At 37.3% G+C, this 14,199-nt stretch overlaps 2 protein-coding genes across 2 annotated transcripts; one reads left to right on the top strand and one right to left on the bottom strand.

The window, feature by feature from the left end:
- The first annotated feature begins 3,437 nt into the window (after positions 1-3,437).
- LOC117636778 (phenylcoumaran benzylic ether reductase Pyrc5) lies at positions 3,438-5,213 on the top strand. The gene is made up of 5 exons (XM_034371446.1): positions 3,438-3,734; positions 3,833-3,967; positions 4,063-4,300; positions 4,555-4,758; positions 4,857-5,213. Exons 1-5 carry the CDS (start codon positions 3,453-3,455, stop codon positions 5,021-5,023), a joined length of 1,026 nt encoding a protein of 341 aa, XP_034227337.1. The 5' UTR covers positions 3,438-3,452; the 3' UTR covers positions 5,024-5,213.
- Positions 5,214-6,471: 1,258 nt separating this feature from the next.
- LOC117637552 (pre-rRNA 2'-O-ribose RNA methyltransferase-like) lies at positions 6,472-12,982 on the bottom strand. Its single transcript, XM_034372460.1, has 11 exons — positions 12,465-12,982; positions 11,783-11,830; positions 11,517-11,672; positions 11,352-11,398; positions 10,837-10,993; positions 10,625-10,686; positions 9,658-9,847; positions 9,110-9,199; positions 8,300-8,442; positions 8,036-8,162; positions 6,472-7,703 (listed from the first exon to the last, which is right to left on the bottom strand). Exons 1-11 carry the CDS (start codon positions 12,936-12,938, stop codon positions 6,672-6,674), a joined length of 2,526 nt encoding a protein of 841 aa, XP_034228351.1. The 5' UTR covers positions 12,939-12,982; the 3' UTR covers positions 6,472-6,671.
- Between the last annotated feature and the right edge of the window lie 1,217 nt (positions 12,983-14,199).

The raw sequence follows: 14,199 nt of genomic DNA, 5'->3' as shown, positions 1-14,199 counted from the left end.
GATTTACAAATAAAATTTTGATTTACTGAAATATAAGTATAGTTTATTTTTGGAACTATGTTTCCTTGGTCATAAGATTTTGCCTAAGGGATTGGTAGGTTGCTTGATTCATAGTTGGGCAGTCTTCACCACGTTATTCTTCTAGAACTTGGTATGCCTTAGTAGGTACTTAGTCCTACTTATGATACTTACATTTCTGTATGTTAGGTGCACAAGATTATTATACAACTCAATCTGTAAATCTTAATCATTTGAAATACAATTCAACTTATCTTCCCGCCCACCGTGTAAATTTGAAAAAGAACAAACTGAGACGACAACAACACTTTCTTTCTTCGCACCTTAAAGATAATAGCTTTTGGTTTTCCCATCATATAATGGAAGAAGAGATTTTGACCTTGAGGTACCTCCATCCTTGCCCAAGCTATAGGTTGTTGATAGCTTTCTCTTTATGCCTTCCTTTCTTTTTTGTAGCAGATTGCCCATTTTCTCAAGCACTTCTTCATTGGCCTCTGATTCAACTGTTCTCAAGCACTTCTTCATTGGCCTCTGATTCAACTGCAACTTTTTACTCAAGTTTTGTGATTGTTCTATCAAATGCCTTCTTTTTGAGTCAAAAGATTATGATTTTTCAAATTTACATGATAAGTGAGAAAATAGGATAAAGATATAAAAATAGCATCACTCTATAAAAAAAGATAATCCCATTTTGTAGGTAGTTGCATGCCATTTTGTTGCAGCCCTTGTGTCCAATCATACGAAGTTCTCCTGATTTGTGGAACTTAGACGGGTTATTGTGTTGTTGTGGTACAGACATCTTTAACTTTTATGGCATTATTTCAAAACGTTTACCAGACTTGATTAATTAAATAATTATATTCAAATTCTTGAAATTCATTTGTGGCCGTGACGGATTCATAAATTTTCCTTTCAGGAGTTAACGTGTAAAAACTCACAAATCTTTTTTAGACAAAAAAGATCCGTGAAACTGAAATGACATCCCTGTTCAGAGAGAGAGTTGAAGATGCAAGAAAAATTTGATTGAAGATGTCAAGGGAGAGAGAGAGTTGAAGTCGCGGCTCTTTTGTTTTTTTTTCTCTCTCAATTCTATAAACGATGTAGTTTTGATTAGGTTATTATTTTTTTAAGTGACTTGGACCAAAATGTTGTCGTTTTTGCCAAATCTTAATGATTAAAGAAACAGAAGCAGCTGGCGCGCAGTATTTCCGGTTGCCTTAGGCATCAGCCCTTCATTGAGGCATTTTTACAAACACTGGTGGGAATTCCTGCCAACCACCCAAATTTCCAGGGGTCAAGATCCGCAGTGGCCACGGTGTGTTTGTGGCACACCCAAAAAATTACTCCATTTGGGTTACCAAAATGAGATGAACAATTAACATAAAGAAGATGAAATGATGATCTCGCCCAGTTGTAAAGGGTCTCAACTTGTATTTAATGGTCACAAATTCGAAACCTCATGTCACGTTGATAGTGTATATGTGAGAAACTTCATTTCCCTTGTAGTTTAAACTATCTCTTATATTAAAAATATATATATATATATATATATATATTCTTGTTATTGATATTCTCATAACAGTGAATTTACAACACACATGTTTTGACAAAAATCAATATTAGTCTCAATTTTCCAAAACCTTCTTCTCGTCCTATTTGGAAAATGTGCAAATAACAACGTCATTACGGCAGATTTTTGTATGCACTCGTTTAGAATAATGCAAGGAGTATTTTGGATTTGAATAATTAAGGTTTTAGTCATAAATACAAATGATCCACTAAGTTTCATTCTACATATTTTCTGTCTCCTTGCGATAGTTTTGGGGCATGTTTACTTTCCTGGAAATGGAACGGAAGGAATGGGAGTAATTTCCATTCCTAAACACTTCTTTATTCACTTTTCGCATTACGTTAGAAATGAAATTCGTATCAAAAGCTAAAAGTTAAAAATAAATAAAAAATTTAAATAGAAAACAAATAACAACAAATCAGTATCGATCAGTGGCGGACCCACAGAGGCACAAGGAGGTGCTGCATCTCCCCTCGCAGGAAAATGCGTTGGAGATCCCGAAATTCACCCATCTGCTTTTGCCTACTAAGTGTTTGATTAAAAGCAACAAATAAGCTATTTTGTTGCTACTATGTGAGACCCTGAACCTTAGATTGTTGGGCTCGATCTCATGATCGTGTAGGAGAAAACGATTCGTCAATTGGACCTCCATAACCAAAGTTATAGATTTTAGAAGATTTTGAAAAAAAATTCACTTAAGTTGCAACACACGAGTCAAAGAAGAAGATGACCCGGCATGTTTGTACTTAGAATCCCGTGCTTCTCAACTTTAATTCATCTTTAATATGGGTGGTGGCAAATGTGGTTCTATTCCTTTGTGGACCTCCCATTTGGTTTTGCCTTTCCCCCTCTTGGACCTCATTCATGAGCACCAAAGAGGCTCTTTGAATCTTGATCAAAAGTAGCATACTTTATCACAAACAACAAGTGGGACAGAATCAAATTGTCTCAGGTGTTAGATGAGGATTTGATTGATAAAATCTTAACTATTCCTTTGCCTAGATCTAATCTGCAGGATAAAATGATATGGGGTTCCAACCCTAATGGATCTTTCACCATCAAAAGTGCATACAATATTCAGATTCAAGATCGGCTTTCCCACCCTCATGCTGACCTGCTTAAGAAAATGTGGAAAGTAGATATACCTCCGAAAGTGAAGATGTTTGCCTGGTGCTCATTCGAAAAAGAAGTTTAGGAAAATAAGCCAACATTCAAAGCATATTTTTCATGACCATTTTGTCCGCGTGAAAAATTTAGAATTATAATATATAATTAAATGCATTGTTTTTTTATTTGATTTAATATGAGTATAATTGAAAAATTTACAAACTTTATTTTCCATTCATACTTCCAAAATTACCAAACGTGGAAAATGAATATTTCATTTCTCATCCCTTAAGAAATGACATAAGAAGTGATTTTCCCTCAAATTCATTTCATGAACCAAATAGAGCCTCAGTGCTAAAAATAAATATATAACTAAATATCTCTAAGTTGTTTGTATTTTTTATTCAGAACGATGGTGCAGATTTCGACAAAAGTAAATAAGTATTTAGGGTTTCTTTTCTTTTCTGCCATGTCACATTTCGTTATGCAAATTGATGCGTACTGCCACTTGGCACTGGCACGTGATTCTGAGTACACTTTGATTCGGAGGAATGAACCTGGACGGGTACCCTCCCAGCTACAAACCTAGCATCATGCAAACGCAAGACAAACGCCATGGTTTCGCCTACCTCGTCCTTTTTCTTTGGACAAGCCTACCCCGTCCTTGTTCACTAATGAACGGAAGCTCCAAGGGCATTTTCGTCATTCCACTCATCCCCATTTAGTCTATATAGTGAAGCTACTTTCCTCATTGTCAATGGCATTATCAGCTACCCGTCTTGCCCTCATCTCACTCGCAACGCTCTCTCTCGCTCTCACTCTCCAACTCCTCCCATTCCCATTTCCCAATCCAATGGCAGCAACCAAATCCAAAATCCTCTTCATCGGAGGCACTGGCTACATCGGAAAGTTCATAGTCGAAGCCAGCGCCAAGGCAGGCCACCCAACCTACGCTCTGGTTCGAGAGCCCACTCTCTCTAACCCAGCCAAGGCCAAAGTCATCGAGAACTTCAAATCTTTGGGTGTTAATTTCGTCTTGGTATGTAAAATTTCGTAGCTTTTTCAGATTTTTCAGCTTGATCTGACATTTGGGTTTTGCTTAATTTTGGTTCTGTTGTTTTTGGTGATCGTTTTCAGGGTGATCTCTACGACCATGAGAGCCTTGTGAAGGCGATAAAGCAAGTCGATGTGGTGATTTCAACAGTGGGTCACGCTCAGTTGGCTGATCAAGGTACGATCATCGCTGCTATCAAGGAAGCTGGCAATGTTAAGGTAAAAGTTTCGATCTTTATCTTGGTTTTCTCTGTTTTTGCTTCTTGTGTTCGTGTATTCTGTGTTGCGATCGTGAATGTCTCGTTGGGTTTCAGAGGTTTTTCCCATCTGAGTTTGGAAACGACGTGGATCGAGTTCATGCTGTTGAGCCAGCAAAAACTGCATTTGCAACCAAGGCCAAAATTCGCAGAACTATTGAGGCTGAGGGGATCCCTCACACCTATGTGGCCTCCAACTTCTTTGCTGGCTACTTCTTGCCCACTCTGAACCAGCCCGGAGCCACTGCCCCTCCCAGGGAGAAAGTTGTCATTTTGGGTGATGGAAACCCCAAAGGTAAACAGAACCCACCTTGGCTTTTGAGATAAATGAATCAATGTGATGGTTGTTTCATTACTTTGAATTTGATGCACAAAACCCACTTTGGAATTTGACTGAATATACAACTACCAATGAAATAATGGGATGGGGTTTCATTTCTTTGACTTGTTACATAAAAGCCACTTTGATTTATTTATTTTTTTCTTGACAAAATGATGGAAGGCCAATGAAATGGATGTGATGGGGTTTTCATTTCTTTGATTTTGCAGCAATTTTCAACAAGGAAGAGGACATTGGGGCCTACACCATTAAGGCCGTGGATGACCCAAGAACCTTGAACAAGATCCTCTACATCAGGCCCCCAGCCAACACCATCTCATTCAATGATCTTGTGTCTCTTTGGGAGAAGAAGATTGGCAAAACCCTTGAGAGGATCTATGTTCCAGAGGAGCAACTGCTCAAGAACATTGAAGGTCAGTAATAGGAAATACTAAAACTTAGCAACAACTGGTATTTACTTTGTCAATGGACTGATTCATTTTTCTCATCTTCTTCTTTCTTTTTTCTGCAGAGGCTGCTGTGCCAATCAATGTGATTCTATCGATTGGTCACTCAGTTTTTGTGAAGGGAGACCATACTAACTTTGAGGTCGAGCCCTCATTTGGAGTGGAAGCTTCGGCCCTTTACCCCGATGTCAAATACACTACCGTGGACGAGTACCTTAACCAGTTTGTTTGAGCCTGAAAGCCTCATCTTGTAGGGTTTTCTTTGAGTAAAACTAGCACTGTTTTTGCAAATAATTAGCTAGTTGGTGTGCAAAAATAGCATATTGGAGTGCCCCCTATGTGTCATCTTTGTTGTACTGTGCTACCTTTGGTTAAATGATGGTAATGAACGCCTGTATATTTTATTTTAATTTCTTTTGCAATTCCTTTTCTGTTTCTTCTCCGGTGGCCCTGGTTTTCGGCTTCAGTTGAATTGTTCATCATTATGGCCATTACTTTTTGAAGATGCAATTTTGGATGAAAAATGGAAAATGGGGATGCATGTGAAGAAACTAACAGCCTCAATGGGATTCTCCCCCATTTGGTTGAAGAGTATAGGTCACTTGATTGAGCTCTTTGGTCTTGAGCGCTCGGCACAGACTAACAGCCTCAATGGGATTCTCCACCATTTAGTTGAAACAAACAAATAACAACCGGTGGGATATAGGTCAGTTGGTTGAGATCTTTGGTCACGAGCCCAGTCGACATACACTAACAACCTCAATGGGATTCTCCCCCATCTGGTTGAAACAAACAAATAGCAGCGGGTGGGGTGTCGACATACACTAACAACCTCAATGGGATTCTCCCCCATTTGGTTGAAACAAACAAATAGCAGCCGGTGGGGTATGCTCGGTTGAGCTCTTGGGGCTTGGTTGAAACAAACAAGTAGCACCCGGTGAGGTATATGCTTAGTTGATTGAGCTCTTTGGCCTCGAACCCTGTCGGCAAAAGTATTTGTACTAAAAACAAAAACAAACTAATAGCTTCAATGGGATTGTCCTCCATTTGGTTGAAATGTTTCACCTTTCAGTAACAATCATACAAATGGAATGATAATCCTCACTAACTTGTGCCCTAATATTCTCTTAATATAATAAAATAAAGAACCACAGACAAGTACTATTGATACTTTGATTATGTGTCTCTTAACCAGAACTAGACAATTCGTGAAAAGAACACTCTTGTTCATCTTAAGCCGATATGTATGTCAATAATGATTATTATTTTCTAGTTCTGAGCTCAACTAACCCTCAGGTCTTAAATTATTTTTACAAAATCCCTTTTCAATGATCTTTCGCCTACAAATTGATGATTTTATATAATAAAAATTTCTTCAAATGACAAAGTTAGCTTTTGAGATTAGATTGCACATGCATTCACCAAGGTTAATTTTATTATTTGCTAAAAAATTTATGTATGAAATCTTCACATTTTGGATGAAAAATTAATGAAAGGGGGTTGTGTGAAAACAAATTGAAACCTTAAAAGGTGTTCATGTAATTTTTGAAACCTCAATGATTTTATAAAAACACCGAAAACCTCAAGAGCTATTAGTGTAAATACCTGTTAGCTTTTAAACATTGAACCATGGATTTTGTTGAAGTGCAAGCCAACCAGAACATATGTTGAGCACCGCCAGAAGAAAAAATAAAACAGTTTGGTTTACTGAGGGATTAATGTTTTGAACCATGATTACAACAAATAACTCACAATTATAGCTTATTCCAATAAACAAAAATGGAATAACAAAATATAAAAAAAGGAAAAACAAAAACCATGTTGGAAATTTGCGAACACCTATTGATTAAAAGGAAGCTCAGTCATGCCCATATTTTTTTTCATCTGCCACCCTTCTTTCCTGACTTTGCTGAAGCCTTTCCAGGCCCCTTGCCTTTCTGTGCCTTGCCACTACTTTTACTTTTCTTTGAATTGCCTTTTCCTGGCCTTTTACCCGCCCCGCTACCCCTTGCATCCTTTTTCATCCGTCGATCGACACGTACCTTACCCTTGCCAACCCTGACTTGAACTCCTTTCTTTGCAACCACATACTCCTTCTGAGGCCTCTTAGGCTCGGCCTTCTTATACATTTGTTCAATTTGCTTCCTCTTTGAACGATCAGAGATGTCTGCCTGGTCTGATATCGTGTTTGCCTTCTTACGAATCTTCTCAAGCTTCCTAAAGGCAACCCGCTTCTTTCGAGCTTTAGCCTCTGCCAACTTCTTCACAGGCCGGGCATCAATTTCTTTAAATTGCGCTTTCATTGCATTGATCTCTTCTTTGGTCACAGGTTTGATTGGTTGGCGGTGCCTCTTTTCCTCATCCAAAAACCACCTGGGCAAGCCCTCATCATCAAACATGTACTTATTATACGCATCATCAAGCATATGTTCCCTTGGCTTTTTCCTCAGCATTTTCTTTGCACATGCCAGTATCTCGGCTTTCTTATCAATATCCATATCCTCCGATTCATCTGATGATGAGTCATCACTTGAATCTGTACCAGGAGCCGGTACTATCTCAAAATCGTCCTCTGCCTTTGAAGCTTGGACTTGATGGTGATTGGACCCTGCAGCATCGTTTTCAATCTTTTTCTTAACATTTTGAATTGCATTATTCTCCTTGGCCTTTCCTACCAAGGAAGGTTTCTCCTGCCTTTCAACCTGCATTTCATCTTCACTATCAGACTTATCCAAATCCCCCTGCTCTACAGCTTCGGCAAAGATATCCTGACTAAACCAGTTATTTGTAATCTCTTCCTGAGTAGGCCCTTCCCCGTCATCAAGTGCTTCCAAAAGAGGATTCTTTTCCTGACCACCCTGCTCCTTGTCTGACTCATAGTCAGACTGAACCATATCACTGCCATCAACATCCTGCATAGCGGAAAAAAAACAAAATCTATGAGCACAAACACTAGTCTGTTGTGCAACACCTAGTAGAAAGAAAAATATTGTGCCGACAGATCTCCCGTGCACATACGTTGCCAATCTGTTTATGCTATATATATGTGTATGTGTGCGCGCGCGCGTGTATTTGCACAGAGAGATTAAAACATTAGCGCGCGTGTGTATGTATTTGCACAGAGAGATTAAAACATTAGCATACTCTTCATCATCCATGCACCCATGCCCAACACATAAAAAAGTTCTACTGAGAGACCACATCTCAGTGAAATTTTCTTCTATACATAATACTAGCTTCATACCTCCAAAAGTTGAGCGTCTTCAGAATTCGCTTGTTTTATACGCTTCCTCTGCTTTGCACTTCCCTCCTTTTTCGACACATACTGTTCATAAGCCTGATCGAGAAGGTATTCCATTTGTGCATCGTATCTAGCATCATAAATAGCAATACTTGATTTAATTTCATAGACAGACAATACAGGAGACAAGATGTTTTGTATATTTACTGCTAATAGCAATGCTTGTTTTATATATTTACTGCTAATACAAGGGACAAGATGAATAACCTTCTGCGTTCCTCATCAGAGTCTATATCACTAGATGATTCTTCTTGGGTTTGCTCATGGCTTTCCTCATTTTCACTATCTCCCAGGTCACCATTCTCACCATCATATTCAGTGGAATCAACGGCTACCAGATCTTTCTTACCCTGAAAAACAACCATACAAACACAATAATGATATTGAAAAATATTCAGTCATATCCATATAAAGTTCATTGAGTCGGAACCTACGATCTTCATCAGGAAAAATTAAAGATTAGAAATATGATAAAAACCAAAACAATGATTTTGACCGTTGAGGAGAAAAAAAAACCTTTGAAGTGTCTGAAGACCAGGGAGAAAAGCCAACTGCTGAAATAGTAGGCTAGTAGCATGAAAAATGCTTGGAAAACTAATGTACGATTGCTATGACAGGCACATAAAACCAGTAATATTGGGGATTTCCAAATTCCACCGACTACAGTCAAACTAGTTTAGATATGTAGAAAATAATGTCATGCTCTTCTGTTTCCAATTAAATAAATAAACCCTGTACATCAATAAGGGGTCCCAATGGCTCAAGAAAAGAAGAAAAGAATCTGTGAAATAGAAGGCACCATATGTGAAAGCCAAGCTATCTTAGTTGGTAAATTCCTTCAGTATTGTACCAAGGGCGTGAGCTTGAAATCTAACCTCCACTAAGGCCTAAAGAACAAATGGTCCTCCAAGGGAATAAAAGAAAAGCTCCGAAATGGATACAAAGATTATTGGATGAATAAAAAATGTGATTCCCCAAACTACTTGCCAAGGTGGGTATTGTGAAATGAAAGCATACCTTGATGGAAGCGAGAGAAAATAACTCATTGTCAGTATAACCATCTTGCAGTGCATCTATTTGCATCCCTGTTGCCTTCCGTACCTTGTCCTGAAAATTTGAGATTTAATGAAAGGGAACAAATCAGCAAGATAATTGCATATCTACATAGGAGACCAAACATGAAACTATTGACAGCACCCAAGAAGCTACTAAACTTTCAGGCTTCATGTTTGATTGATAAGTTTAAACTATCTTTTAAGCTGTATATAATCAAAGCTTGATCCTAAGGATCAATCTAACAAAGAACTTCATGAATCCTGTAAGGTCAAACTTGGCAAAGCCCTGCACAAGTCTATCTTGGTACTGAATCCAACTAAAATGCTCACACAAGGCACCCACCACACTGATTAATAGATCTTACAAAACCTAACTTTACAAGATCAGGCTTCATCTCGAAACTATGGTGTATAATCTCCAAGAACAATAATCATGTACCAGTTTCATGACTCAACAAAAACAATGAGTATGCATGAACATAGGAAAAGAGAGAACAAAACGCTACAAACCTGAGCTCGTCTTTTGGATAGAAGCTTCTTTGTACGTTTCTTCTTGCGCTCCATAGCATATGTCAGCTCCTCCATTTCATTGAGTATTTTGTCTTCGTCATCCTCCTTATTCTCCTCATTTTCAACTTCCTTGGCAGTAGAAGCATTAGCCTTCTCAGGAGATAAGGCCTTTCTAATCTGCACCCGCCACCTAAATAACAATACAAACATGACAACTCAGCATGCATTAATAAGTAAGAAAGCTAGAGCGCAGCAACTGCATGTCTAGCAGCTGCATTGCAATTGAACTATTTTTTCTTTTTTTCTCCGCAATCTGTATTGTCATTACTAAAAATACTTCTGATTTCAATTATTCTTCCAACAATCCAAGAGGTGATGTAAAACAGAACTGTAAACCCTCTGATATTTACTTCAGAAGAAATTTCAACAACCCATCAACTGGAAGGTAAGACCAAATAACACGAGCCAAGTTGAAAATAATTATATAATTGCCGAAGCCAAGTGGAATAATAATTGCCCTACTCAGCCTCATGCAGTCTCAGATATACAAGCCCAAAACTAATGCAATAACGATCATAAATGACATACATACTACCCTGCTATCAGGAGAGGGACAATACATGCCTCACAGCCGAATTGATAAAGGTTATATCTAAATTGATTCATATAGTAAGCCCAACCTAAACCTGAATTATATTGGGAGTCATAGTTCCTAAAAGATATGGTGATCCCAACTATTATAGTTAAAGGTGGTAAATCACCTAATTAATTGCCACTGCTTACACCCTTGCTCAAAAGAATCAATTGATGTTACAACGATAACTTCAATAGCTAAAATAGCAAGAAAAATGCAATTACAGCAGAGATATGTGCTTAACAGATTTATAAGGGAAGAGAAAGAAAAACTTGTAGTCTGGAAATGCAATCTTTAGATCTAAGAGATAATGAAAGAAATAGCATTTCTTACTTCAAAAGATGCTTGAAATCTTGCTTCCCCAAAACACGCAAATCATCACAGAGAGTTTGAACCTGTCAAACCATAATGGTTAGATTGGTCGGAACACTAAGGGGGTTCCAAAGTATTTAAGGGGAAAAGAAAATCTATTTTTTCAGCAACTAGAAAAAAAAATCTAAATAAAGAGAAAAAATAATACAAAGGAAAAACATAAAAAGGCCTACCTCTTCCGTTGTTAGAGCGTGCTCCTTGATGAGCAAAGATGCCTCACCCTCAAAGTTTATGGAAGTAACGGAACCAAGGATATCAAGAGGGGCCTCAGACCAAATAAAGTCAGCAGCCGAAGATGCTTTTCTCAAAATTGTGTCGCCATCTTCATACCTGTATATACAACCCAATCAGTCAACAGTTCAGCTTCCGTATATAAAAGAACCGAGCAGGGATATCAATCATAAGAACCCAAAAATATTTGAACACACAAGGTCAATCATGGAGAACAGAGCAAAATCATTGACCCATTCATGTTACTCTGCATTTACAAACCACCTATCTACATTCAAACTGTATACGCATAAACAATTACAAATACTTAAAGCATTATACAATCTTACAGGAAACGACATGCAATCTCCTGGTTCGGTTAAAATGCTGAACCTCACATAACAGTGATTATGTGTATGTGTGAAGATATAAAATTTTAAATTTTAAAAACAATAGCAAAATTAGAAAGAAGGTGTACCCATCACGGTGTCTTTTTTGCTTTGTTCCTCTTAGTACATCCACCACCTATATCAAGGAGTTATTAGGAGAAAAAAAATATAATAGAACAATTATAATAAAAAGAGCAAGATATTAGTCCATATGTGAAAGAAGCTGGTATTCTGTTTCATCTAATATGAGTTACCTTCTTCTGAGGTTCTACAGATTTAAATAGATGCTTCACATCAAGTAGACGCGGATCAATCTTTGCAGGAGCCTTGTACTTAAAACCCAAAAGATATGTCTCAGCAGATGAACTACGACTAGCTGCTGGTTTATCCTGTTCAACTTTCTCAAATAACTGCAAAATATATGCCAGGATCAGTTAGGCACATCAATCTAAAGTGCTACTTTTATTTTATTTTATTTTATTATTAAATAAATATGTTTTAAAAAGAACTAGAAAATCACCTCCTTCATACAATAGTAGACAGCATTATAATCTTGCGACCTGAAGATCTGAGAGAAAACAAAAGATAAGCACTCAGCATTCAAAAACCAAATGTACATTGACACACAAACACAGAAAACAAAAGATAAGCACTCCGCATTCAAAAACCAAATGTACATAGACACACAAAAAAAGTCATACATACATGCATACATTCCTATTAACCGGTACAGATCCACAACAAAATAATTATATGTTAGGACTTCCACAATTCGATTCTTAACAAATTAAACAGTTTAAGTTCCAAAAACAAATTGAAAATAGCTATTGCATGCATATTTGAAGTATAAATAACTGCATCGTCCCATCCAGAATACAAGTGATGAAAACATATTATGGAAACAACAGAGAAAAATTAAATACAGACAAATAAATTTGAAAACAGAAGTTTGATGAAATCATGTTCTAAAAAGATAAAGCATACATAACATGTATGTCACTACATTATGCTGCTTACCGGTTTAACATGGAATGCAACAATGAGCCAAATCAATAGAACTCAACTTACAAACTCAAATTTAGATTTTTCATTTGAAGTAACCACGCAGACAATCCAAATTCCAACCTATTTTTCAGAGAGTACCAAAAAACCAATGCAATCCCACAAAAACCCATTTCCCATTATGAAAATTCAACACATACTTTGGTGATGAATGTGCCTTTGGGAGCCAAAAGCTGGGTAGCCAACTTCACCGAATCAACAACCAAAGCGTTCTGCGCAGTGGCCTCCGAAGACCAGGCCCCACCGACATTAGGCGACCCATCATGAAGCACCAAATCGAAAGCCGAGCAGCCGTTCTCCTTCATCAGCTTCCGGAGCCTGGCCGTGCACTCGGGCTTGGTGATGTCCTGCTGGATCGAGAAGGCGCCGCGGACCGGGGCGATGGGGACCAAGTCGACGCCCACGACAAGGCTGCCAACGGGCACGCGCTGCACAGCGACTTGCATCCAACCGCCGGGGGCGGCGCAGAGGTCAAGGACGGCGTGAGAGGAGTGGAGGAACTGGTGCTTGGTGTCGAGCTGAGCGAGCTTCCATGAGGCTCTAGAGCGATAGCCATGCTCTTTGGCTAGGCGGTAGTATTTGTCCAAACGATGCTTGCCCTTCACCTTGCCCATGGCTCTTCTCTCCCTCAACACGCAGAGTGTTGAAAAATGTCTTTGCTTGCTTATTAGGGTTTTGCCAAGGTTTTATAGATTTTCACTGCAGAATCAAAACGCAGCGTTTTTGTCTCAAGTTTAAGAAACGGGACAAAGCGGTACTAATACTAGTTTCTAGGGCCGTTTGGTCAATTTCCGAAAATAGTTTTTTCGTTTTTCAGATAAACGGGTGTAAAATGCGTTTGGTAAATTAATAGTATATTTTTGAAGAATGAATTCTGAATTTCTGAAAAAGAAAATGAAAATCTTGGCATAAAAAAAAATACAAATGTCATTTTTGTCAAAGTTAGAGAAGGGAGGGGGAAATTCACACACGTAGGATTGATACTCACTCACATCACAGGGGTTCAAACCCCTCTCCATTCCAAGAGTTGTAGCCACTTAACCACCACGCTAGTCATCCCTTTGTAATTATAAGCTATGAAATCTCATATTTGTAATACTTGCGAGCTGTTTCTTCAAATAGAAATTAACATAATTACTTATTGTTTTATATTGTTGATCAGTTACTTAATTACTTAATATAATTTATTTCTTTTCTATTTAATCCACTTAATGTTATTAATTATTTTATTATTCATTATAAGTACTTACATTACTAAATTCCCCTTCAAATTGTTGCTTAATTACTTAAATCTCTAAAATTATTTTCTTTATTTACTATTTAATTCTTCTTGGATAAATTTATTTATGTTCTTAGTTAATTTTCAAACTTCACTATTATTTTTTAAGCATGGTAAAGTGCCTAATTTTCATGAGAAATCAAATTGGTTTACATCTTTAATTATTTTTTAATTTTTGATAAATAATAAATATAAGAACGTGTACCATGTCCAGTGAATAACGTGAAATAAATTGTTGCTTAATTACTTAAATCTCTATAATCATTTTCTTTAGTTTCTATTTAATTCTTCCTCGGATAAATTTATTTATGTTCTTAGTTAATTTTCAATCTTCACTATTATTTTTTAAGCATGGTAAAGTGCCTATTTTTCAAGACAAATCAAGTTGGTTTACATCTTTAATTATTTTTCAATTTTTGATAAAATAATAAATATAAGAATGTGTTCCATGCCTAGTAAATAACATGAATTAAGGTTATTCATGTATCTTACCATGTAATTTATAAAGTGTAAAATATTGTACTAAGAAATGATAAATAAATTACTAGGGGGTGTTTAATTCTCTTTCATTAATTACTCAAGATTTTCTAAGTCAC

The sequence above is a fragment of the Prunus dulcis genome, chromosome 8, assembly GCF_902201215.1.
Source record: "Prunus dulcis chromosome 8, ALMONDv2, whole genome shotgun sequence".
Taxonomy (NCBI): domain Eukaryota; kingdom Viridiplantae; phylum Streptophyta; class Magnoliopsida; order Rosales; family Rosaceae; genus Prunus; species Prunus dulcis.
This window is presented reverse-complemented; position numbering and strand designations above follow the sequence as displayed.

Excerpts from the sequence above, each read along its gene's own strand:
- LOC117636778 (XM_034371446.1), top strand. The coding sequence starts at position 3,453 with ATGGCATTATCAGCTACCCGTCTTGCCCTCATCTCACTCGCAACGCTC. Across the intron at positions 3,735-3,832 it reads TGGGTGTTAATTTCGTCTTG|GGTGATCTCTACGACCATGA; the intron begins GTATGTAAAATT and ends GATCGTTTTCAG. Across the intron at positions 4,759-4,856 it reads ACTGCTCAAGAACATTGAAG|AGGCTGCTGTGCCAATCAAT; the intron begins GTCAGTAATAGG and ends TTTTTTCTGCAG.
- LOC117637552 (XM_034372460.1), bottom strand. The coding sequence starts at position 12,938 with ATGGGCAAGGTGAAGGGCAAGCATCGTTTGGACAAATACTACCGCCTA. Across the intron at positions 11,673-11,782 it reads TCTACTATTGTATGAAGGAG|TTATTTGAGAAAGTTGAACA; the intron begins GTGATTTTCTAG and ends TATATTTTGCAG. Across the intron at positions 11,399-11,516 it reads CTGTAGAACCTCAGAAGAAG|GTGGTGGATGTACTAAGAGG; the intron begins GTAACTCATATT and ends TCCTTGATATAG.